The sequence below is a fragment of the Symphalangus syndactylus genome, chromosome 11 (assembly GCF_028878055.3).
Source record: "Symphalangus syndactylus isolate Jambi chromosome 11, NHGRI_mSymSyn1-v2.1_pri, whole genome shotgun sequence".
Taxonomy (NCBI): Eukaryota; Metazoa; Chordata; class Mammalia; order Primates; family Hylobatidae; genus Symphalangus; species Symphalangus syndactylus.
In genome coordinates this window covers 103,059,380-103,085,577 of record NC_072433.2, presented here as the reverse complement: position 1 = coordinate 103,085,577, position 26,198 = coordinate 103,059,380, and the positions used below count along the sequence as shown (strand labels likewise).

The 26,198-nt window shown below is 37.8% G+C and overlaps 1 protein-coding gene across 1 annotated transcript in view; it reads right to left on the bottom strand.

Annotated features, from left to right (window-relative positions):
* Positions 1–26,198, bottom strand: part of LVRN (laeverin) — a 65,295-nt gene that overhangs the window by 19,034 nt on the left and 20,063 nt on the right. Inside the window, exons 2-13 of the mRNA XM_055299082.2 lie at positions 25,308–25,450; positions 24,028–24,167; positions 20,797–20,923; positions 16,484–16,638; positions 14,907–15,020; positions 8,837–8,977; positions 8,257–8,322; positions 8,097–8,162; positions 7,516–7,688; positions 5,842–5,918; positions 5,375–5,514; positions 2,809–2,864 (exon numbers count right to left, since the gene is read on the bottom strand). Of these exons, the coding sequence (XP_055155057.1) occupies positions 2,809–2,864; positions 5,375–5,514; positions 5,842–5,918; positions 7,516–7,688; positions 8,097–8,162; positions 8,257–8,322; positions 8,837–8,977; positions 14,907–15,020; positions 16,484–16,638; positions 20,797–20,923; positions 24,028–24,167; positions 25,308–25,450 (1,398 nt within the window). The remainder of the gene's footprint in view (positions 1–2,808; positions 2,865–5,374; positions 5,515–5,841; positions 5,919–7,515; positions 7,689–8,096; positions 8,163–8,256; positions 8,323–8,836; positions 8,978–14,906; positions 15,021–16,483; positions 16,639–20,796; positions 20,924–24,027; positions 24,168–25,307; positions 25,451–26,198) is intronic.

Genomic DNA, 26,198 nt, shown 5'->3' with positions numbered 1-26,198 from the left:
CACCTTTTCCTGCACCTTCTTCACCTCTCTTGCCTTAATAGAATTGAAGAGAGTTAGGACCTTGCTCTGGATTAGGCTTTGGTTTAAGGGAATATTGTGGCTGGTTTGATCTTTTATCCAAATCACTGAAACTTTCTGCATATCAGCAATAAGGCAGTTTCACTTTTTTTTTTAATCATTCATGTATTCACTAGAGTAGTATTTTTTAATTTCCTTCAAGAACTCATCCTTTGCATCTACAATTTGGCCGTTTGGTGCAAGAGTCCTAATTTCAGCCTATCTCAATTTCAACATGCCTTCCTCACTAAACTTAATCATTTCTAGCTTTTGATTTAAAGTGAAAGATGCAGGACCCCCCCTTTCACTTGAACCCCTAAAGGCCATTGTAGGGTTATTAATTGGCCTGATTTTATTTTTTATTGTTATTATTTTTTTAGACGGAGTCTTGCTCTGTCGCCCAGGCTGGAGTGCAGTGGCATGATCTCGGCTCACTGCAAGCTCTGCCTCCTGGGTTCATGCCATTCTCCTGCCTCAGCCTCCTGAGTAGCTGGGATTATAGGCGCCCGCCACCATGCCTGGCTAATTTTTTTTGTATTTTTAGTAGAGATGGCGTTTGCACCGTGTTAGCCAGGATGGTCTTGATCTCCTGATCTTGTGATCCGCCCGCCTCGGCCTCCCAAAGTGCTGGGATTACAGGCGTGAGCCACCGTGCCCGGCCCTAATTTCAATATTACTGATTCTCAGGGAGTGGAAGGGCCAAAGAAGAGGGAGAGAGATGGAGGAATGGCTGGCCAGTGGAGCAATCAGAACACACACAATTATTAAGGTTGCTGCCTTATACAGGCATGATTCATTGCACCCCAAAACAATTACAGTCATAACATCAACAATTCCTGTTCACGGATTACTGTAACAGATATAACAATAACGAAAAAGTTTGAAATATTGTAAGAATTACTAAAATGTGACCCAGAGACATAACATGAGCACATGCTGCTGGAAAATGATGCTGATAGACTTGCTTGACTCAGTTACCACAAATCTTCAATTTGTAACAAATGCAACGTCTGTGAAATCTTAAAGCAAAGCACAATAAAACGAGGTATGCCTGTAGTACATATGACACTGCACTTGCCTACCACTGAGGAGCTTCAATGAAGAGCTGAGACTTATGCATAAGAAACCAATAATGAAAGGTCTCAGAAAAGGCAGTGAATACTACAAAGTAGCAAAGAAGGAAAATATGCACGTATAAAAGTCAGGGAAAAGACAGAAAAGTCAAGGAAGGCTTCATGGAGAAGAAACTTGAGAAGAGCAGTGAAGGATGCATAGGATTAAAATAGGTAGAAAAAGAGGAAGGCAGCCTAGGACAAATAAGATAAGGTGGGAATTAGTGTGATGGGCCGATGAAGCTAACTGAGGCAGAGGATTTCCTTTGCGTATAGTGAGAAATGGGGCCAAATAGGTAAGTTGGCTCAAACCTGTGCAGATCCTTGAATGTCAGGATGAAGAGTTTAGATTAGGTGGAAAGGCACGCTAGGCATTTAAACAATTGGAATAGCATAATGAAACTGATGTCTAACAATTTTATTGCAATAATGTTAAAGAAGACAGAATGAAATTCAAAAGGACTGAAGGCTGAAGGCTAATTTAACAGGCCAGGCAAGAGATGATGAAAGCTTGGCTTAGTGTGGGAGCAGTGAAAGTGGTAAAGTGAACCTCCAAAAGACATTTCTAAGAATGAAGAGATAGGACTTGGTGACTGTGCATGTAAGATGAAGCAAAGAGAGGAATCAAGGATATCTCTCAGGTTTCAAGTTTCGGTGATGAAAAGAAGAGTAACTTTGACATGCAGGGAGAAATTAATAGCAAGAGCAAGGTAGAGACAAAAATGAAGTTCAGTGTTTAAGGCACTGAATTCATATGACCACAGGATAAACCTAAGACAGGAGGAAAGATAAGTAGCAATGTAGATTTGGAAGTCATCAACATATCCTTCCACAAACATTTACTGAGGACCTTACATCTGCTGGCACTCTACAGATACGTAATAAAATGGTCACCAAAACCCAAGAGTGAATGAGTTATCAGAGAAAAGATAGAAGAAAGTAATATAACCATGATTGGTCCTAAGAAGCTCACAGCAGTAGAAGAGCAGTCAGATACCATGAGGAGAACCAGGTTTGCATACCAGAGTCTCAGGAAGCCAAAATGACATTTTCAGGAGGATGTAGTCAATAATAGTAAAGTCATGGTGATCTTAGAGACAGAGAGAGGAATTTCAGCCAAGTATTAGACAAGGAAATGTACTGCAAGTCACAGAGGGAAAAAGGAAGAAAGAAGGATAAAATAAGTAGACATTTATTCAAGCAATATGGCTGGCTAAAGAAAGAGAAAAAATACTAATTTATTACATATATTTCTTAATTTTATTGCCTGAAAATTTAAATTCTGAACATTTATTAATTTACCTGATTAAACACTCAGCAGCATATCTTACACTGAGTAAATCTAATATAAATAAAATAAATAATTCTGCAATATATTAAAATACAGGCAAGATTGCATTAAAATGATAGCCATCTCCCTTGGAAAACAGAAATCACTGCCAAATCTTAGTTGGTAGTCTTTTTATTTCCAGCAACTCATTATATTATAAAATTCCATTGCAGCTACAGAATTTCATCCTAATCTTAATCAGTTATAGCCTATATATACTAAATAATCAAATTCATAGTGATGAAGCTATTATTTTTATAAAGGTCTCAAGGTATATTCTGAAACCATGAGAGAAGAAAATATACTCACTTAGACAAGGAAAAGGCATCATCAATCAACTGCAGTCTGTGAATAACAGGAATAGCCTGCAGAATTAGACCAAAATATGTCCAGAAGAAGATGAGAACATTTTTCAGTAGTTTTCAAAATAACAACAATTTAAAGATTACTGCTGCCTATAAGGCGCCTTCACATGACTTATCTCATCTGCAGAGAAACAATAATTACTGAGGATAGTCCCCATAATTTATTTATCATACATCTGTTTTTTAAATAAATGAACCCTCTGGACATCAATCATAAGATTTAAATATGGCAGAGAGTTTTGCCAAAATACTCCTAAAACATACCATGTTAAAAAATAAAACAGGCAACCAAATTTAAAAGGCCTCTCCAAAACAATTATACATTAAGTTGTATTACAACATCCAAATTATTTTCGGGGATGTTTTTGGAATAGAAGCCCCTAAATAAATATTATTTAGCGCTATTTTGGTAACATTGAGGTATCATATTTTTTCACATGGTATTTATCTTAAGATTTTACTAATGTGACAAAATGCCACCAACAGATCCCTTTATATCCATGGAATGACAGGGGCCAATTGCCAGTGTAATTCTTTAGACTTCTGTTTGAACTCCCTGGCATTGCCAGGCCATAGGACTCTGCTGTCAGCTCAGTCCCTAAGGGGGCCCAAGGCCTCCTACATCATACCTTCAGCACCTCTCAGCTCTGTGATATATTTGGTTCAAAAACTTTATCTCCATGGCATTTCTTTAAGGATCCGAGCAAGTCAAGTTTAATTTTTCAGTTGGTATAGTCTAATTTCTTTTCTGGCAGTACTAACACATTTTCTAGATTAAGATTAATCATAAAGATTCTCTTTTATTTGCTCACCAATTATGTTGTAGAAATAATTTGCCTCTGTTTTTCAAGAAGTAAATCTACAATGGTTTCAATAAATCATTACTATAATGATATAACCTCGTGCTTTCATGGCTTAGAATGCCCTTAGAAATGTAATAAGGATTTAGACACTCTGAAAATATTTGAAAAGAAAATACTACTGTGAGTGGCCTTTGTAGCTTTATTCAAAATCCCAATAATTTGTTTTAATTACTGAACATGTTATGAATCCCTGAATTGTGTCAGGCCTCTGTTAAACATAATACATATATCAACTTACTTAATCTTCACGATAACCCTTTAAGGTTGGTATATTACACCCATTATTACACATATAAGAAATTGAGGTACAACCAGGATGCCTTCTCTCGCCTTTTAATGGTTGATCTTTCTGTTAGGAAGAGACTCCAACTCCATTCCCACCCCTCACCTCCATGAATACTGAAGAGAGTTTTTTTGTTTTTTTTCCCCCCATATTCTTAGAAAGGGGAGATTTGGCTCGAATGTGCCATACATCTGGCAAACAATGAACAAAACAGGAACACAAGTCTCCCTGACGCAGAAACTAAGCTCCAAACCAACATGCTAGAGAGACTGCTGTGTGTCTCAGAGAACTTTCAAACACAGAGACACTTAACACAGAGACATCTTTTAGTTCAACACTCCAGTTTTGTAAATGGAGTCTAAAGGAACCACCCACGGGCTCACAGCAAGTCACAGCAGAGCCGACTGTACTGACTCCTAAGGTGGCGTCCAGCTCCACTCATGGAAATTTAGTTTAATCCAGTTAAACTCTGATTGATTAGAGCTGGCCAACATTTTAGTGTTTATACACTGCATAATTACTTATAGTTATTTTATAATATAAAGTGATATTGGACTATTACTGATGTTTTGTGAATTAACTTCTCTCTTCTGAGGGAGAGGGGAAATACGTTTTTAGAAGTAAAATTAGTATTTTCTAGCATTTACTGAGTACCTATTATGGGTTTAGAAATTTTAAGTATACTTTCACCTACAACATCTCTAATCCTCATGATGAATAAAATATAATAATATTCTCGTTTTAAAATGAAGAAAATTAAGGACATTTAAGTAACTTGCCGAAGCTCACAAAACTAATGATTAATAGGAAAATGCATCCTGATTCTTACCTGGAAAGGTTGTTCTGGAAAAGCAAAATGAATGTTCAAAAGCACAAGACATTTGGCCGGGTGCGGTGGCTCACGCCTGTAATCCCAGCACTTTGGGAGGCTGAGGCGGGTGGATCACGAGGTCAGGAGATCAAGACCATCCTGGCTAACCCGGTGAAACCCTGTCTCCACTAAAAATACAAAAAAATTAGCCGGGCGTGGTGGCGGGTGCCTGTAGTCCCAGCTACTCGGAGAGGCTGAGGCAGGAGAATGGTGTGAACCCGGGAGGTGCAGCTTGCAGTGAGCCGAGATCGTGCCACTTCACTCCAGCCTGGGTGATAGAGCAAGACTCCGTCTCAAAAAAAGAAAAAAAAAAAAATACAACATATTTAATCAAAATCTCCACTTGCTAAGAATAAGAAAAAAAATCTTTTGTATGCCTGGAGGTGAGGGGCGGGAATGAAGGTGGAATCTCTTCCCACCAGAATGGTCAACCTCTAAAACACTAGATAAGGCATAAATTATATTTAATTAAAAGTATCAAAAGTAACCTTACCTTAGGATCCTTTTCAAGTTGTTGATTTAGTTTCTTCCAACCCAGTTTATCATAATTAACTCTATAATATCCAGTCATATTCAAATTCAAAATCACCCAGTCATGGTCAGAATCTGAAACTTGCATTTCAGGGAATACTTCTATAAAGGAATGTGGGAATAATTTGAAATGGTACATTTAAAAAAGATTTTAATACCTATTAACACTACACACTCGATTCTAAACAATAAACCAATAAAACAAAAAATTAAAGGAATCCTAAAATATATATTGCTCTTACCAGGTACTTATATATTTTTCACATATAATGGCTTTTGATTTGACACTTTTTTAAAAACTCTATGTTCAACAAGAATGACATTTTAGTTTGAAATGAGATAGCTTTTCAAAACTAGACATCTCAATATTTTATTCCCTGCCTTTATATATGCATATATGTAAAGATGTTTTTAAAATTTGTTACTTACTGCTGCTTTGATCTAGCCAGACTAAAGGTTGTGTAGTTCCATTTTTTATCCAAAGAATAGGGACAATCCATGTGTCACTTATTGGAAGAAAATAAAAAAATTAGTTACTTTTCACACATAAAAACATACACTCTGAGCCACTATTAAAGAGATGATGAAATAGCACACAGAATTCAGTTTCTTTGGTCATTCTCTCTGGATATGCAGGCCTTTACTCTTAGGATTACTCACCACTGTTTTTACAAGCCAGTTTTACTTTGGCTATTGTTTACTCCTCTCTCCTGTTGTGTCTTATGGATTTACTTCCTTTTATAACTTAGGTAGCTACTAAAACTCTCATGTCTGAAACCTTCAAGGCCTGTGTATGTTAAATTATAGACACCTGGCTTCACTCAAGGGTAGTTCAAACGCTGAAAACAGACCCAAATCCATCCATGCCCAGAGAGGTGAAAAGTAGTTTAGAAGAAAAAGCTTGACAATCACTTCAAAATACTTTCAGCTCAAGCATTCTCCCCATCTGAAAAGTATTCAACAGGAATCAGCCATGACATTTATATTTATTGAATGTCTGCATTCTTCCCACATTGCTGGACGTGACCTGGATGAAGTAGCTGACCACAGGAAGCACATTCATCATTGGAAGACACACACTACTCAGAGTATGGGCAATATTTCCAGTCTTGTTAAGTTCTCACAAGCCTGGTGTCTTGAAGACTGTCATCTGTGGGTCTGTGTTTATCTGCATAACTAAGACACACAGGTCTCTCAAAAATCACAGAGTAGTACAGGGAGAAGGAAACTTTGAGTGTCCCATTTCTCTCTCCTGAGGCTTTAAAGAAAGAGGAGAACTATCTGAAAATTTTGGTGATGGTATTTGAAAATTAATTACTCATTTATGCTGATACTGCAATGAAATGTGAAGATTAAAACTATCAAAAACAGTTGAATATCAGCTAACAAATTAAGACAAGGAAGAGAGGAAGAAAGGGATAAAGGCTAGGCTATTTTATACTCATTTCACTTTTACACAATCTTTTGGGATACATGCTATTGCCTGTATTTTATAGATAAGGCAACTGAAACTCACAGAGCTTTAATAATACCTAAGGTTTGAATTTTTGAGAAGTCAATATTTGAACCCAGGTCTAACTGAATCTAAAGGCCACAATTCTAATATTGTGGGTATGGCTACAAATACACAAATGCACGCATCCACACACATACGTGCACACCCCTGCACAGAACTATTCCTCAAGGAAATAGTTACCATTCAGTTTCATTTCTAAGGAAGAGAAGACTACCCTGCAATAAGACTTCCTTTCCTCTTTACTAACATATGGCAATCTATGGCTCTATCTTATTGCCTCTCACTCAGAATCCCAAGTAATTCATTACCTCTGTCTGAGGGATGAAGAGGAACACACAATACCCCACAGCTTGGGTTGCTGATGTAACCCTAAATCCCAGGGTAGGGGCACTGTGTCTTGAATCCCTAACTGCGGGTCTCTGGCCTTGCCCAGACACAAGGGCTCTGCTTCACCCTAGTACACCGTCACAGTGCAGAAGTGTGTATGCCCAGCGAAGGTAAGGCTTCTTCACCCACAGGCTGGATTCCATTGGGTCAGAGCTCAACCCCAAGGAAGGTGAAGACAAAAGAGGAGCAAAGCTACCTACTTGCTGGTTAGAAGAGTCCGATTTTTAATGTTTTCAGGATAAAATGGCTCCTGTTTCATGATGCCAGTAGACACATTTAAAGTGATCACTGGAAAACCACTCTGGTGTGTCCAGCTGTCCATTATGTTTTTTATTGTTGCTGGCAAAATAACTGTACTCTGGTCATCTATGGCCTGTTTTAAAAAATCACCACAAAAGCAGGTAAGGTTATCAGTGAAACATTTTGAAGTAGCAATCTCCAAAAAGAAACTCGGTAGCTATTCTCTTCCTCACTTATGTAGTAGTCCCGCAGTGGGTGATCCTCTGGGGCAAATTTAGAACTCTGTTTATACATGAATGGTTCTTTAATTCGTTAAATCAATAAATATTAACACATATTTATTGATCTAACATGTTCCATGCTCTGTTCTGGGCACTGGGAATATAGTGAAGACTAAAGACACTACCCATGACCTAAGGGAGTTCTACAACAAGACAAACTTGTTTTCCTATGGAACTGCCATTCACCCATGGCCTCCCAGTCTTTTCCTGTATCATACAAAACAACTCAGCAAGAATGTGTCAGAAAGTAGGACAATTACCATTTGAAAATGCCTCCATAGATCATCTTGCTCGGCGTTTGAGTAGGAAAATGTCTTCAAATATGACTGTAAAAATAGAAAAGTTAAGGTTAAAATAAACAGCATGCCAATGCAATTTATGTTTACTGCCATCCAGGTAACAACTATTTTGCAAGCTCACCTTGAGTGCACTGACAAATAAATGCTCATTCAAGAAACAAGAAAGCATCCGGGCCATAGACGCTCCCTAGGACAAAAGAAGCTGACCATTATTTGAACAAAATTCAATATCAACATACTGACACATTTCATATTTATAAGCAATATTCTGAGCTGTGCTCCTGATTGCATTTTGCATTTTAGTTGAATATTTGAATTATTTTGCAATGCACTAACAAAATAGTAGGCTGTCACTAATTAAGAGATAAAAGGTAAGCAGATGTCCTACATGTAAAGAGCACAGAGTACATAAAATTTTTAAAAATTGAGATCTTTACATAGCAAGAATAAATTTCCACCAAGCAGAAGGGTTCACCTTAAAAGTAGCAAGTTGTTAAAGTCTATGGTTGATGGATCCTTGATGGATATTTGCAAGGCAAGGATTAATTTAATCATGTTTTCTGACACCTATGTATTGAATTAAAGTAAGGTTATTTTCATAAAATGTTTTAAGTTGTATGATGATATAGGACCCTTAGAATCCATTTTATGCAACTTTCTACAAGAGTACAAAACCAAAGGAAATTTCTAACTGCTTTTACCTTGCTGTAAGTAAATATGTCAAAGAGTTCCTGTATTTCACTTGTTTTGAAATTTTCCACCTTCATGGCCACAGCTCTAGTCACCAGGGCGTGATCTTCTCTGAGGATATTATGTAAAATGTTAGAAAAAAAGATCTCATTCTATAAAGGAAAAGACGGAGGCACATTAACTCCTGAGGTGTCACAGAAAACCAAAATTCTATGGTCCTAAAATACTTTCAAAAACTTATATTGAAGAGGGAGAAAATTCAGTAATTGAGAAGCGTCTTTGAGTTGAAATATGCCAAATAAGTCAGGATTCCTTGAATAACAAAACTATAAGATACTTTCCTTCCCATTTGTACCCTTTTTCATTTCAGTTTTTAAAAAGTGAATTACAAAGTTAACATGGTTTCCAAAAGCCACCTACATTTCCCACAGGGAGGTCCATGGCCATCCTGAGAGGGCCTTCCTTAAGGTAGTTTTAATTATCTGAAATTTCATCAGTAATTTTATCAATAACTCCTTAAAATTAATCCGTCTCTCTTTCATGAATATTTACAAACCAAAAGCATGACAGATCTACAAATTCACAAAGATGCTGACGTAATAATTGAAAATTGAAAATAAATCCATAAAATGGATACTACCATTTATGGCTCATGCATTAAGTAAGGCAATTTATTATATTTTAATGAAAACCACAGGACTTTTCGAAAGACTAGCTCTCTCTCAGACACATGATAAGGGCAATTTCTCCCTGAAGTAAAGCTAGAAGAAAAACCAGTTTATAGCCAGAGAGTCTTGTGATGACAGAGCTAGAGCAAAGAGCAGTGGAGAAGTTATACCGACACACGTTCATAGCCCGGAGAGCCGGGTGAACACCTCATGATCCACAGGAACCCTCAAGTCCCTACTGACTATCTTTGGGATCTGCAGGTTGACTCTCTCACCCTTCGACAGCGTCAGATTTTCAAAACCTGTTTCACTTCCATTTGCCAATGTTCTCATAAATCCCTTTCTATTAGCACATTATTTTTAGGCTAGTAATACCATTGATTAGGCTATTATCAAACTCTGCTTTTCTGGAAATGAGAAAGCCTATCATTTAGCGCAATACATCTCAAATTTTAACATGAACAAGGATCACCAGGGGATTTTGTCAAAATCATGTTCTGATTCAGTTGGTTTGGGTTGGAGCTTGTATTTCTAATAAACTACCTGATGATGCTGATGCTGCTAGTTTGAGAATCACACTGAGGAGCAAGGATTTGGAGGAGTCATCCGCATAGGTCTGCTCCTACTCAGTAAGCATGGATTTTATTAGCTCAACACTCAAGGCTTCTTGAGAGTGTCTCACTGGTGACCTATAAGCACAATGTAGAAACTAGAGAAAATAAAATGACCCATCATAACGCACCCTAAGATCACCACCATTAAAATGTTAGTGTAGTTCTTTTTCATCTTTTTTCTTAGGTACTTCCCATAGTTGTAAAAACTTTTTATCTTGCTCATTTACTTATTATAGCATTTTACAATTTTGCTACCTCATCTTTATAATTATCCCTTATAATGGCTGCTGCATTATAAAGAAAATAGAAACATAAATTGAAAGAAAATAAACCAAAATTTAATAGTGATTATCTGAGGGTAATCAAATCACAGATGATTTTCTTCTTTTCAAAGTAGAGCAGACAAAACTTTTGCAAAAGAAAAACCTTAAAATACATAAATACACAGCTGCATAATAACCCATCGGGTCAATGGCCCATAATTGATCTGATCATTTCCCTTTTATTAGCTAGACATTTAAGTTACTTTCAGCTTTTTGCTGTTTTAACCAGTTTTAATGAACGTTTTTGCACATACTGCTTCTCCACATTTTGTGGGTCTCGCCTAACCCTGTCAGAACACATAGTCTCTCTTTCTTCTGCCTGCCTGGTATAAGGTTTTATGTAATCTTCTTGATATCGCTATCACCATACAAGGTAATTGATGAATAAGGCAAACACCTCTTCCTCAACAACCTAGAGGTCTTTCTATTCTGGGCCTCCCATAAAGTGATGCTGTCCGTAGCCTGTTTCAGTTCTATTGGAGGGAAACACTACAGAAAACATGATGTCAGCTTTAAAAAAACTATCTAGCTACTGCATATAGTGATTAGATAATATGAATCTGTATATTCACCAATACTTTGTCCCACAAGCTGCAATATGTCAGAGAAGGCCTATTAAAATTTCTTCCTTTTTTTTTTTTGGAGACAGTCTCACTCAGTTGCCCAGGCTGGAGTGCACTGGTGTGGTTATAGCTCGCTGCAGCTTCAATTTCCTAGGCTCCAGCAATCCTCTCACTGCAGCCTCCTGAGTAGCTGGGACTACAAGGGTGCAGCACCATGCCCAGCTAATTAAAAAAATTTTAATAGAGACGAGATTTCGCTATGTTGCCCACGCTGGTCTTAAACTCCTGAGCTTAAGAGATTCTCCCACTTTGGCCTCCCAAAGTGTTGGGATTACAGGCATGAGCCACCACACACGGCATAAAATCTACTCTTATCCTTAGAAATATGACAAATATAACATTATTTATTGTAATAAATTTGTATAGAATATCATGATGATTAAAAACACAGGATTTGGAGTTAAAGTGCCTGTGTATGAATCCTTCCTCAGCCCTTTAGGAGTTATGTGACTCATCAAAGACCACCAACTTTATCTCTCTGAAACTCAGTTGCCATCTGAAAATGGGTAAAACAACAACAACAAAATAATCAATGGATTATTATGAGGACTAAACTAATTTTCATGATGTTCCAGGCACAACGGATAGCAAATAGGACATGCTCAATAAGGGTTAACCATTGCGGTGATTACTTATCATTATTTTTATTATTATCCTTCAGAATTGTCCTGAGGATTGAATGAGATAATATAAATAATTCTATTTAAGTACATAAAACTAGTGCCTAGTTAGTGGTAGTTGTCTCAACAGTACCTAGCAGATGCCATTATCATCTGTTGAATGACTGCGTGAACCCGTTTTACAAATGAGGAACTAAAGCTCAGAGGTGTTCATCTGCCTGCCTCAGCTTACCATCATAGTAAAGGCAGAGCAACATCTGATGGCTGCAGTGCTCATATGTACTTTTTCCCTTCACCAAGTCTGCTGCTTTCTTAGATCAGGCAGCAGGAAGTTGGAGGAAAGTCAGTGAGTGGCAATGTCAGGGCTAGAGCTTCAGAGTTCCAGAAAGCCTTTGTCCTTAATGTTCTGACCCCTTGAGCATAATCCATTCATATCAGCTGAAATGAGACCTCGAAACAGAAAAAATTGAAAATCTGTTTCTGCATAAGGGTCTATGATTCTGTTACTCAATCTCAATCACATTACTAGATTAAAAGGAGGTTAAAGTTCTTGATCTCCAAAAATCATTGAAAGGAGAGTTTAAACTTTTTAAAAACAAAGAACGTGGCAATGTCCACAAGCGCCAAGATCTGATGCTTTCACTCAGCTCCACAAGCAACTAAGAGATATAGAAAAGAGTGGCTAAGAAACTAACGATAAAAAGAAATAATTAAAAGGTAGAAAAAGAGACTAACGTTGTAATCTTAGCTTCAAAAATATGAGGAATATGTTTTTGGCAAGTTTTGCAAGATACTGATAATAACAACCACTTTAGTTGTTATAAGAGGTAACTGAAATTGATGCTCATGATGTATTCTATCTACTCAAGAAAATAGAGTAAATGTCATTGTCTTATGTAAATCAAATTTCTTGCCTTATTTACTCTATCCACAGAGTTAATTTAGGACATACCCAACTGCTTTTAAAAGAAGTTAGAGATGGCACTAACCATGAGTGAATAAAAGTTATGAAAGAGACATACAAACAATTTTGTAGGCATAGAGCAAGTGGAAAGACTGTTGGAGAGAGCTAAGACAATAAACACATACTATATGTAGATAAAGACACACACACACACACACACACACACACACACACACACACAAGATTAGCTTCTTGAGGATAAGAACACTCCGGTGTGTTTTTGCTATAGAGCACAGTGGTTAAAAGCATGGGCTTCGCAGTTGGCGTGACCCGGAATTGAATCTCAGTTCTGACGTTTAATAACTATGAGAGCTTGAGCAACTTACTTAATGCTTCTATACCTCAGTTTCCTCACGTGTAAAATACAAACAACGACAGCACTCATATGGTTGGTTTGAGGACTGAGTAAGACGATGTATGTATAAGCGCTCACACTGCCTGGCACTTAAGTTCTAAGTACTCACTGAATGGTAAATACAGTATTATTGTTGTTATCGTCATCCTTGTCATCAGACTAGACCAAGACAGCTGGTTATAAAATCAGGCCTGTCCCAGTTGGGCAAATGACCTTGGGCAAGTCATTTAACCTTTCAGTACTTCAGTCTCCTGATCTATATAATGACGTCCAAACTTTCCTCCAGGACAAGCAGGGCCTGTGCATAGTCCTTGGGGAGGAAGAGAGAGGCGCTGCGGAGTGACTGGGCTGGGGGCCTCTTATAGCATGTCTGTAAAGTGCCGGGAGGTGGCATGGAACTCCGGTGTTAAAAGCCTGCACTACATCAGTGCTTGCCAGATGCTATAATTTCACAAACAGACAAAAAGAGATATTTTAAAAGGTTTCTGTGGCCCTAAGATAGGCTTGTCAACTTTTTTTTCCTGCCAAACTATCGACCAAAACAAGTACCATTTACCTACCATCGATTGTCAACTTTCATAAAAGAAGGAAAGCTTACTTCCAAAATAATAGAAAGAATATCATCTTAGAATCTCCTTCAGAATGAATAGATTTAGCCTGTAAAGAAGATCCAGCAAGTAGAGATAGCATTTCAATATTAATAAATCCTTTGAACGAGTGAAGGTAGGGAGGAGAAAAGAGGTCAGTAATCCAGCCTTGGAACAACTGGCAGCTGAGATGAGACGGGGACCAGCAAAGAGAGGCAGGAAGGAGCAATCCTGAGGACCAGAGAGGTTACGGGAGACAGAAGAGGAGGGGAAGAAGATGCAAACTAAGAAAGGACCTCTGGTTTATAAAAGAAGTGAGGTTTCTATCAAAAGATAACATGAAGTCTAAACATTTACATATCTAAATCAAATCAATTTGGTTTTACCATGGCATTCTAAAAGCACTACATAATTACTATAAATAAATTAAATATCAGAAGTAAAACCTACAGTTGAAAGAATTAGATCTGCACATGGATGTATTTATTTTTCAATATTATTATTTACTCAAATTAGCAAAACTATCAGCAATAATATTAAATATGAAGTAGCATATTACTTATCATAAAAGTCATACACTGCTGTTACAGTTGCTTTAAAATATAGTCTAGGTTGGGTGCGGTAGCTCACACCTGTAATCCCAGCACTTTGGGAGGCCGAGGCTGGTGGATCCCTTGAGTCCAGGAGTTTGAGACCAGTCTGGGCAACATGGCGAAATCCCATCTCTACAAACGATACAAAAATTATCTGGGCAGGGTGGCACATACCTGTAGTCCCAGCTATTTGGAAGGCTGAGGTGGGAGGACTGCTTGCGCCCAGGAGGTCAAGACTGCATTGAGTCAAGATCGCGCCACCACACTCCAGCTTGGGTGACAGAGCGAGACCCTGTCTCCAGCCTGGGTGACAGAGCAAGACCTAGACTATATATATATAGTCTATATAGCAGGACTAAGAAATACATGTAGTAGGAATAAGTGAAAATAATCTTAGGCAGTCATTTAAAATCTTTTTAAAAAAGATCTAATGATTTGTAGAAATGCTCAGCATTATGAAGCAGAAATATGAATATGTAGAAATATGAAGTAGAATATGAAGTAAAAAAAGCAATACAAAATTTTATGTAATGCCGACTTTCAAAAACATTTACAATAGATAAAAAGCCTGGAATTAAAAAAAATATCAAAAAGCTAACACAAATTATTTTTGGTATTATAGGTAATTTATTATTTCTTGTATTTTCCTGTATTTTATACATTTACAAGAATGAATATGCATTACTTTTATAATTAAGAGAAAAATGTTAAATAAACTTAGTAAACATACTTACTCTTGGGAGTTTAGGATTAAAGTGGTTAATTACTTCAAACTCAAAATAAGATGCAAAACCCTCGTTGAGCCAGATATTGTTCCACCAATTCATGGTAACCAAGTTTCCAAACCACTTTTGGATATGAGAAGAAAAAAAGAGCTTTCTTAAATTTAATTTTTAAGTTATATTCATTGTAATTGCATGTTAAGTAAATGTAAGGTCAAAAGACATAATTAAAATTTATTTGCCATCAATAACAAAACTTGAAGACAGGACACCAAAAAAGCAAGTTGTTGTTTTCACATAAGGAGGTATTAGTCATGCATTTCTCAGAAATATTCCATGTTCAATTATTAAAAGCAATTTTTGTTTTCAAACTGCGATGTTTCAACACAAGGTCAGTTAGAATAGCATTTCTTAAACTGTCCACTTGGCCCAAAAGTTGTTTTTAGTTCCATAAAACAGAAGCCCTGAATGCTGACTTGCCACCTACTAATTCTAGCACCTTATACTCTAAGTAGGCTGCCACTGGATTTTACTTTAAGCAGTTGTTTATATTTTAAGAAAATAATTTGATCTGTGCCATGTACAAATCACTCAAATAATTATATGTTCTGCAATATGGTTCAGCTGTAATTATTTTCTGTTTGAACTGAACAGAAAAAAATAAAGCAGTGTCAAATGGATGATGAACAGGATTAGGAAAGAAAAACAATGATTTCCAAACTAACAAACCCAAGCCCTGGTATTTAACCAAATTCTTATAACAGCTATAATTACTAATAGCCTGTATTGCAAAACAATGTGTCACTTAGGCTATAATAAAAAATGACACTTCGGGTGACTTAATAAAACTTGTGAATGTGTGTGTTTTACTGTGCACCAGGGTATTAATCAATCCTAGTAAACTGCTCTTTTCCAAAACTTCTTATGGAGCCACATTACTAAGATAACATCGTTGAGATTATTTCTTTCTTAACAGACTTGTATTAATGGAGCAGACACTGAAATGCAGATATGAAAATCTTCATCAAATTAAACAGCTAAACTTCTAAAATCCCAGTGCAAAAGCAAATAGATCTGATTAAATGAATTGTCATTTACACAACTATTGGGAATGCAGCTCAAGGGTTAATTATTGCCACCTTGCTAATATATTACCTGTATCCATTTAACCTCTCTCCAACAACAGCAACAACAACTAGAAATTTATAACCATCTGCTGATGAAATGTGGGTATCTTTCAGTGATCCTTTTGAATAGCCCTTATTTTAGGTGAAATGAAAATAAAATACTCCTGTGTCTGCATGGCTTAACTTTTCCTGAAGAGGACTTTGTGGAGCAAAGTTAATGGTTGGATGTGAATACCCAGCCCTCAGCCAAACTGTACGGTCTCCTCCCTATGATCTGTCACCAGTAGCTCAAATCCACCCTGAATCTGAGTCTTCCCCATTTTTACTCACCGTCATACTTTGAGATGTTTTTCTTTTTAAAATATGGTATATGGCAGGGTCTTATTGGGGTTTTTATGCTATTTTGGTAGCGCACCTGGAGAATAACTTCACGTGAAATAAAAAGAACATTTTACCACATGCCTGGTGTCCAATCTCGTGGGAGACCACGTAGGAGATCAGAGTCTTTTTTTCTGTCAGTTGGTCTTTTGGTTCCAACAACAATCCTGATTCATCAAATATCATTAGTCCCCAGTTTTCCATTGCATGGTTGTCAAAACTAGGCAAGGCAATTATATCTAAGTGGATTTAAATGGAGGAGAAAATAAAATAACCTTTTCCAAAAAATGGGATTTTTTAAATATCTCAAAATGAAATCATAAAATTATCAAAAAATACAAGGGTATATTTGTAACCTGAAGGGAGAGAAAGCTTTTTAAAGACTAATGCCAAAGACAAAAGCCAGCAAATAAATTATTTTGACTATGTTAAAATAAAATATTCTTGATAAAGGACTTGTATTCAAATATACAAAGAATGCTTATAACTCAGCAGTAAGGAAACAAACAACCCAACTACAAAATGGGCAAAAGATCTGAACATACACCTCACTAAAGAAGATATATAAATGGCAAATACACATATGAAAAGATGCTCAACATCAATTGTCATTAGAGAATTTTAAATTAAAACAATGAGATACTACCACACACCTACTAGAATGGCTAAAATCCAAAACACTGGCAACACCAAATGCAGATGAGGATGTGGAGCAACAGGAACTCATTCATTGCTCGTGGGGATGCAAAATGGTACAGTCACTATAGGTTGACCATAAGATCTGACAATTACATTCCTTGGAATTAACCCAAATGACCAGAAATCTTATGCCCACCCAAAAACCTGCACACAAATGTTTATAGAAGCTTTATTCATAATTGCTAAAAGTTGGAAGCAACCAAGATGCCCTTAAATAGGCTAATAGATAAACAAACTGCAGTACATCAATACAACAGAGTATTATTCAGTGATGAGAAATGATGTATCATGCTAGGAAAAGTTATGGGAAATTTTAAGTGCGTGTTGCTAAGTGAAAGAAGCTGGTCTGGGAAAGCTACATACTATGCAATTCCAACTATATGACATTCTGGAACAGGCAAAACTATAAAGATAATAAAAAGATTGGTGGTTGTCAGGGATTCGGGGGAAGTAGAGGAGGATAAATAGATGGAGCACAGGGGATTTTTATGGCAGTGAAACCATTCTGGATACTGTAATTGTCAATACTGGTCATTATACAGTTGCCAAAACCCATATTGCTGTACAATGCAAAAACTGAACCCTAAGATAAACTAGGGAGGTTAGTTAACAATAATGTTTCAATATTGTAACAAGTGTACCACACTAATACAAGATGTTGACAACACGAGAAAGGAAGGAGAAGGAAGGAAAGAGAGAATATATGGGAACTCTCTGCATTTTTTGCATAACCTTCCTGTAAACCTAAAACTGCTCTAAAAATAGTCTATTTATTTTAAATACTTTAGCCAGGCATGATGGCTCATGCGCATAATCTCAGCACTTTGGGAGGGCTAGGCGGACGGATCACTTGAGATCAGGAGTTCAAGACCAGCCTGGCCAACATGGTGAAACCCTGTCTCTACTAAAAATAGAAAAATTAGCTGGGCGTGGTGGTGCGCACCTGTAATCCCAGCTACTGGGGAGGCCGAAGCAGGAGAATCACTTGAACTTAGGAGGCAGAGGTGTCAGTGAGGGGGGATTGCACCACTGCACTCCAGGCTGGGTGATAGAGTGAGATGCTGTCTCAAAAAATGAATAAATAAAAATAAATAGTTCACCAAAACACACTATAAACAAATTTGAAAGGCAAAGAATAATCTAGGGAAAAATATTTAAAGTATATATCACAAACAATTAGACACCTTTTCAGTATTTAAAGAACTCTGACAAAATAGAGAAAAAGCCAAACGTGAACAATATACCAAAGAAATACTTCAAACAGCCAAAAATCTTATTTAAAATGTTCATCATTAACTATCAAAAATCAAAAATCAAAATGATATATCTTTAAAATACATAGGAGTCCAATAATTAATATTGGTATAGGCATAGGAAATCTGGCATATAGCCTACAGGGAAAGTGTCAACTGGCACAATAATAACCCAAACACCTAGCTCTACCAGTCACTACAATATTTTGACATTCAGTCCAACTTTTGACTTAAGAGTGAATTAAAATGATAGCAACATGAGTAAAAATACTGTTCCATATAAGGGATACATGAACACAGTTCATATAATCTTAGATTCTAAAGTTTAGAATTCATTGAGAAAGCTACAAGAAAATAAGCTAAAAGAACAACACAGGAGAAATAAACCAAGTCGTTTTTCACCCAACTCACTGAGGGTAAGGGTATGGCATATGTGGGAAATGCTGCTAGGGGAGGCATTTGTTTTGTTTTGTTTTGTTGTTTGTGACTCAGCAAAGAGTTAAAGCAATTAAGAAACATTAGTTATCTTTCTCCTAAAAACCCAATAATAGAGGAATTCTTTATTTTAATCGCCTATCAATAAAAATAAGGTTTTGATTGAGTACCTCCTATGGGCGCTCATAGGGTAACATCAGTTGAGATGATATGAAGGTTACAAAGAAAGTATCAAATGTATCCTTGATGTCCAGGAGTTAATAATCTGGTGAGAATTTAAATGGAATTACTGAACTAATCACATATATTTATTTCCTCCATTCCCCAAAAAGTTTACTGTTGACCACCTGACTGCCATAGGTTCTAGAGGCACAAAGAAAAAGACCCTTCAGATCCTAACTCCAAGATCTAATGAGGGAGATAATTAAAATACAATTGGTCAAGAGTTCAGATGGAGGAATACGCAGGATGCTGTGGAAGTGTGAGTAAAGAAGTCAGGGAAGGCTTCCTGGATGAGGAGGCACTGAGCTAAGAAACAGAATTGAATTAACCAGTGGACAGAAGCCATTTCAGGATGTGCAAACTGCATGTGTAAGAGCCTGGAGGAGACCAGAGGAAGGTGAACGCATAGGAGTGGAGCAGAGACAGTGCTAGAGCATCCTTCCCACTCAGGAACTGCCAAAAGCCCTGAGAGGGTGGTAAGAGAAGCACCTTTATAAAGACATGGTATTGACTTCGGACTTAACCCTCAGGGAAATGGGAGGTCACACAGAGGTTTTAAAGAGAACAGTAACGTGATCAGATTTTCTCTGGAAAGATCCTTCTGACTTCATATGAAGGATGGCTTGGAGGGAATGTGGAGAAGCTATGAGAGTACAGCTGTGGTGATGATGATGAAAACTAGGGAGAACTAGGGGGACAGTAAGAAGTGAGTGGACGGATGGATGTAGGCGATGATAAGGTGAGTAATTAAATCGAGGGTGTGCTTCAAGGGGACAGGGTGTCAAGGATGACTCTGGACTTCTCATCTAAATAAATACAAATAGAACTTTTCTTGCCAAGACAAGCGGCGTCTTGAGAGCCTCCAGCCCCAGAAATGCCAGGAGCTTGGTCTCCATGCCTGAGCTCCTGCTGCCTCCAACTCCCTGAATGATAGGTGTTACCTCCAGGATTTCTGAATGGGCTGAGGCTGGTTTGCATCCCTTCATTCCCCATTCCTCCTTAGCCAGAATGCTCAAGCTGCAGAGACCCTGGCTTCTTGGGGTTCAGAAGGCTCAAGCTCCCAAATATTTACTCCCCACCTTCTTCCACTATCTGCCAGTATAGGCAGAGCATACTTTTTCCAAGTCTTCAACTAATATGTCAGAAGAACAAAATACATTTACATGATACTTTCAATTTAGAGAAAAAACAGTGAACAACTTTCTGAGCTGAGTGGCTCATACAATTTTAAGAACATACCACAAAGATCTGTGGAAGGTTAAATATTTACGTATTTCCTTAAGGATCATATTATATTCACATATGATTCCAATTTCATATAATGAAAATTCACAGTTGGGACCACTAAGTCCTAATTCAGTGATTCACAGCTAATGGATATTAAAAAAAAAAAAACTTACTAAAGGAAACTGAAGTAATTTCTGAAAGCCCACTAGCTAAAGTGATTCAGACACAGCACTGCAGACTTGCAGTATGAGAGAAAAGTCCCGAACACAAAAGAGAAAGTAGGGTCTAGAGGATGGGAGGCTGCCATTGAGTAGCCAGGAGAGACCTAAAAAGTCTGAGAGCTCTTCAGCAGCTGCTGAGCACATGGCTCTGTACAGAGAAAGAGCAGGCGGGCCTCTGTGTGTTTCAGAAGGTATAAGACATAGGTCAGGAGGCTAACTCCAAAACAGCAGCTAAATGGTGACGGTGGATCCTTACGGGTTTGTCTGTGTATCTTGAGGCCTCAACCAAGGGCCCAAATAACAGGAAACCAAATGCACTGAAAGGAAAAGATTACCTCACCTGTTTTTGGAAGAGAGTAACTGATATTAAACAAATCCTCCAGAAAAGAGAAGATGGGACCTGTGATGTTCAAAGCAAAGTCTGCACGTCCATTTGCAATGGCATCTTTCCGGGCCCAGATGCGTATCTAAATCAAAACAGTTAAGCAGTGATTAGGAAAACGAGTAGTTATTTTGGAAAGAGGTAGTCTGCTTGCTCCAATTCCCTGCTGCTGAACCAAAGTCTTACCTTTTCAGAAGAAGCTACATAATAAAATGCCTGCACGCTTACATGTCCTGAGAAAACCCCTGAAGGCTGTTCACTAAGTTATGAACAGTGATTCCCCCGAAAGTGTGTTATTTCAATCTTTGACAATAGCAAGTACAATCTGGAATCATAAAACAACCCTTGGAATGGGTCGTACCACCATCTACCCCTACAGTAAGTGTAGATTCTATAGGCATTTTGTGCACTTTGGGCCCTTGCTTCCCATTTCAGGATATATTACTAATGATCCAAAACAGAATTGCACTGTGAGTGGGGGTTATATAGTATGGTACATATCAAGCATATTTAAATCATGCAAATTTAAAATGGTTTGGCAGTTAGAACATTAATAGTTCTACTTTACTTTCAAAATTTGAAATAAGGTTAATTCTCCTAATTTAAAAAAGTTCATCAAATGTCTCATAATTTTAAAACTGTCAAAGCAAGTAAATTATAATTCTCTTGTTTTTCTATTGCCAAATGACACTTCCACTTTAGCAAGTAAAAGGAAATCTCTGCCATGTTTTGTCCGTTTTGTGTGACCACACTATTGTTTGGATAATTGGAGCTGATTTATGTGATTTTGGTGAGTAATATCCTATTGTTTTAACATTAATTATTACTGTAAATTGAAAGTACTGTAAATTCTAAAAAAAAAAAAGGTAAGCAATTTTTAATAGAATTGCCAGCATTAATGTTAAAGAACATGCATAAAACTTAAAGATCTTGGAATGAAAGTTACCAAGTGAGATAATTAAAATATTTGTCCTGTTGTGAATGCAGTTAATTTAAGAAAGAACGCCCTGCAAAATATTGGAGAAAATGTTAAGGAAATGGAAGAATCACAGTATTTACAGATTTGTGCCCTCCAAGAACATATTCGTCTTACTTTGCTTTTATTTCTGCTTAAAAGTATTTCTAGAATTATGTAAATTCTGAACTACTTACATGTTTCTCATGTTTATTCTCATGCTGCACATTAACCACACTTTCCATTTCACGAAATCTTTATCTGTTACTTAATAAGAAATTTGTAAATGGGCTGGACTCTATTCCAAGTGCACATTTTTGTTCCTCTGCAGAGTCTATAATGGACTCATTAACTTTGTAAAGCTGAGCTGTAGCCAAATGTTCACATTCCACTGATAGACTCATGCCAAACTTCAGTGTGCTGGCTAAGAACATGACTTTCTTAGGTATGCTCCATTTCCTTGTTGCTTCTATGGCAGCTGGCATCCTTTTCAGGGTGATCTTTCACAGATAAATCGATATCATCCCTCTACAAGAATTGCTGACTGTGCAGATGCACTGACCACAACAAGGCACTTGAGACAATGGATGCCAAGGAATCACCTTCAGTGTGTCATTACCTATGGGAGCCATGGGGCCCATTCCTCCTTACCAAGCTCAAAGCACGTGCTTACATTTCGTGCCTGAGCAGATTTAACAATATAAGCCATGCACATTTAACTTGGCCAGTGTTATATTTGTAGGTGACAAGGATCTACTAGTAATTATTCAATAGGAAAATCAGACTGAAGCCAATAGCTCAGGAAGATAACAAGCTGTCATTTGCATCTAACACAGTATTATTAATTCATTAAGTTAGGAGGAGCTTTGAGAATCGCTCAGCCAACACAATATTATTAATTCATCACTAGGTTAGGAGTTGTGAAGGAGGAGTAGCTTTGAGTGATTCTCCCCTGATGAGAGGCTTGGCTCACCCACAGCTTCCTTTTCTCCACATGTCAGTGGTGCAAGCCTGGAAGATCTCGGGCCCAGGAGAGTATGTTAGCGAGCTATAGGGCCTGATTTTTCTCAGCTTGATGAAATCTACATGTCTAGAAAGAACTGGGCCTAAGGCCTGCTGTGATAGGGAGTGAACGAGTATATAAAGCACTGCCAGTATAACCTCCATATTTTCCTAAAGGATTATTATAAAGGGGGTAATTGGGTGAAAACCAGCTATTTCAGGACAGAGTGCTGACTTTACACAACTCAGAAAAAGTGTTCCATGCTCCAGAACTGAAGAACATGGCAGTTCAGCTTCTGGATAGGTATGGGGACAAGAGTGACTTTATTTTAAATGCTAATCTACTATGTAACTTCTGACTAACCTTGAGTCTGAGAGTGCCTCTAAATGTCTAGTTAATGTGTTAACTCATTTTGTAGAAACACCTATTCATTGTAAGTTTCCTTCAAAACCACCCTTGTTGTTCTGGAAATCATAGGCTGTGATGTGGCCAACTACACATTCCTTCCAGAGCATGCATGCTTTCCCCCAAGATATAAGCCCTGGGTCTGGAGAGTTACAGAGCAAAGATCTACTTGTCTTGCAGCCACCCAAGACCATGCTTCTGTCTTTAAGTTCCACTAATAAAACATTCCAAACCAACAAACTAGATTTGTCTGCCTCCTTCCTCAGTTTCTCAGCTCCTTCTGCATTTGGGGGTCGATTTGTTTATATGGCCCTTTCACAGAACAATAGGGATAATATTTTAACCTGCATGCACCATTTCAGCCATAGCAGTTGTCCCTGGCTGGTGTCTGTTTTGACTCATTGATGCCTGGCCATGCTGGTTGCTAACTGTTTTGAGTATCACCCAAGCTTCAAGACACCATTAACCCCGGGCTAAGTACACATCACATACTAAACTCAAACATCAAGGTGCCAGTGCAGCAGTGCTCCCCATTCTCTCCTGTCTTCTGCAAAAGCAGAAACACACTGGGAAGAGGGGACACAGACCTTGCCTTGAGGAGTGGGCTTAACATGGACTCTTTCCATGAAACCCTATCCAAAGAATGGCAACAGGAAATGTTATGTCCCATTCTGCAAAGCCACACTAAGAACTTTTACAGGGCTTGAGAGAGAGAACTAGGAAGAGATTTGGGGATATGCAGGCATAACCACTGAATGCAGAAAGAATAGATGAATGATCTGTAGCCAGTACACTCTCCCTTACCTACAGAATCTTCCTCACTCACCTCCTTGCCCCTTTCCATTCTGTTGACATGGTCATAGTCACATATAACAAATGCAACTAAGTAAGTTGGCATGTGGGGCGTAGTGGAAAAGGTTGTAACAGTCCATTTGCTTCCATTCACATCTTCTTTTTCAGACTGACCTAGAGAATTTTATTTTAGTTCAAATCACAGCAAATCTAAGCAATAACATGTCTTTGAAATAATTTGTCAAGTCAATTGTCACCCAGCTACTCCTTTCCAGCTATTCCTCATAGTCTAGCAGTTCAGATTTCTCCAACTACTCCTAAGCTATCCAAAACTACATTAGGAAAATCTCAGAACAGCATCTTGGGCCTGAATCAGCATTTTGAATAATACGGGCTTGATTGAGGACCAAATCCACGAGCACTATAAGCTTAGCCCCCAATCTGCCTCCTTTCTCTCCCACCTAATTCTATTGTTTTCTAGTCCAGCCCATTTCTCACAACACTTAATCTAGAGCTGCCCAGGCCCCGTGGTAGGTCAACAAGGTGCAATTCTACTACTCTCAGGTTTCAACTAAGACTTTAGTGGAAGCAACCTGGGGCCTTTAAAGCTGAAATCACAAACTCAAATGCCTACAAGGGCCAGGCACTTGATGTGAAATGGGTTGGTGTATGCTAATAGGGAGTGGTGAGGATCGTCTGAGAAGAGGCTGCAGGAGGCAGCCAACCTCCTGCTGGAGACAGCAAGACTTGTTGACCTGGGAACCTGCCTTTAGATGACAACTGTGGAGGCTAAATTCCCTTTTCAACTAAGGTCCTGAGACTTAAAGCCTCTTCTCAAATGTAACTGATCACTGCCATGCAAGAGCTGTAGGTCCAGTGTTGTTAGAACTTCTAAGTTTTCACATTTAAATTTTTATTTAAAATCTCTGGATATTTTTAAATTGGAAACTGGTTTAATCCAAAGAAAAAAAGGCACACGAGCCAAATGAAACACAGCTGTGCATCAGATTCAGCCTAAGCCCGCCAGCTTGTTATCACTAATGATCAACAGTTGAAGCCCAAACTAAGGGGCAGGCAGACTGCCTATATATAAGAAGAGTATAATATCCCCAGCTTCTAATACGAAAGGAATCAGGATTTACTATCTCCAAGATGTGGATGCTGATACATACCCCAGGTGACTGCTCTACCTAATTATAGTAGACTGTAATTATAATACACCATAATACACTGCCTAGAAAAGCTACTGGTGTAAATGTGATTACAAAGCTTATATAGATAGACAGCTAGATACAGACAGAAAGCATTACTTACCTAGCTTTGGCATGTTGGAAAGGGCCACATAACTTGGATGATGAATCATTGTAATATTAAAAGTTGCCTTCAGAGCTGGCTCATCAAAACAAGGGAAAACATATCTGGCGAACGTTGGTTCCAGCTGGGATGCTAACAGGGCCCTGAAATACATTTTGGGGAAATTTTTATTTATTTTTATCTCAACCCAGTGGAATAAAAAAAGTATTGAGAGATGATGGCTTGTAAGTTAGCCTGATGTGTTGGAGGAAATTTCCTCTCATCTTCCTCACTGCCCACCCCATCACACCAACACACTCCAATTATCATGGCACCTTGGAATTCTCTTAAGACCTAAAATACAAGCACACTCTTTACTTTTAAACCACAAAATAATATTTGCTTTATTACATCGTAAACATTTAAAACCTTTTACAAACAGAACAGAAACAAATATAGCAAATATGCAACATCAGTCTTTTGACAACCAGGTCTTTATAAAGCCAGGATTACTTCTTTGGGAATGGTCCATTGCTTTCATCTTCCACTAAAGTAAAAGTCGGTGGAAGAATGTCTATATATTTTTCTTTTTCTCACATGCCTCCTCTTCTTCCTAGCTAAAAACTTACAAAAAGTTTTATTTTGGACACCCTTGGGAGTAAACAATATGGGTACATGCTGATTGAACAAAACAACTGTCAATTATATATGGGTAAATGTATCAAATCCCTACTGATTCTTCCTCCAACTCCATGGCAAAATACAAAGAGTGATATTATCCCACCACACAAAATACAAAGAGTAACATTATCCCACCACACACTGGTGACTTACAGGGAAAAGCGTAGGGACAAGAATACCCTGAGCAGACGAGAAGATGTCAGGTTTACTCTCTGCAAACACTGCCTGAGT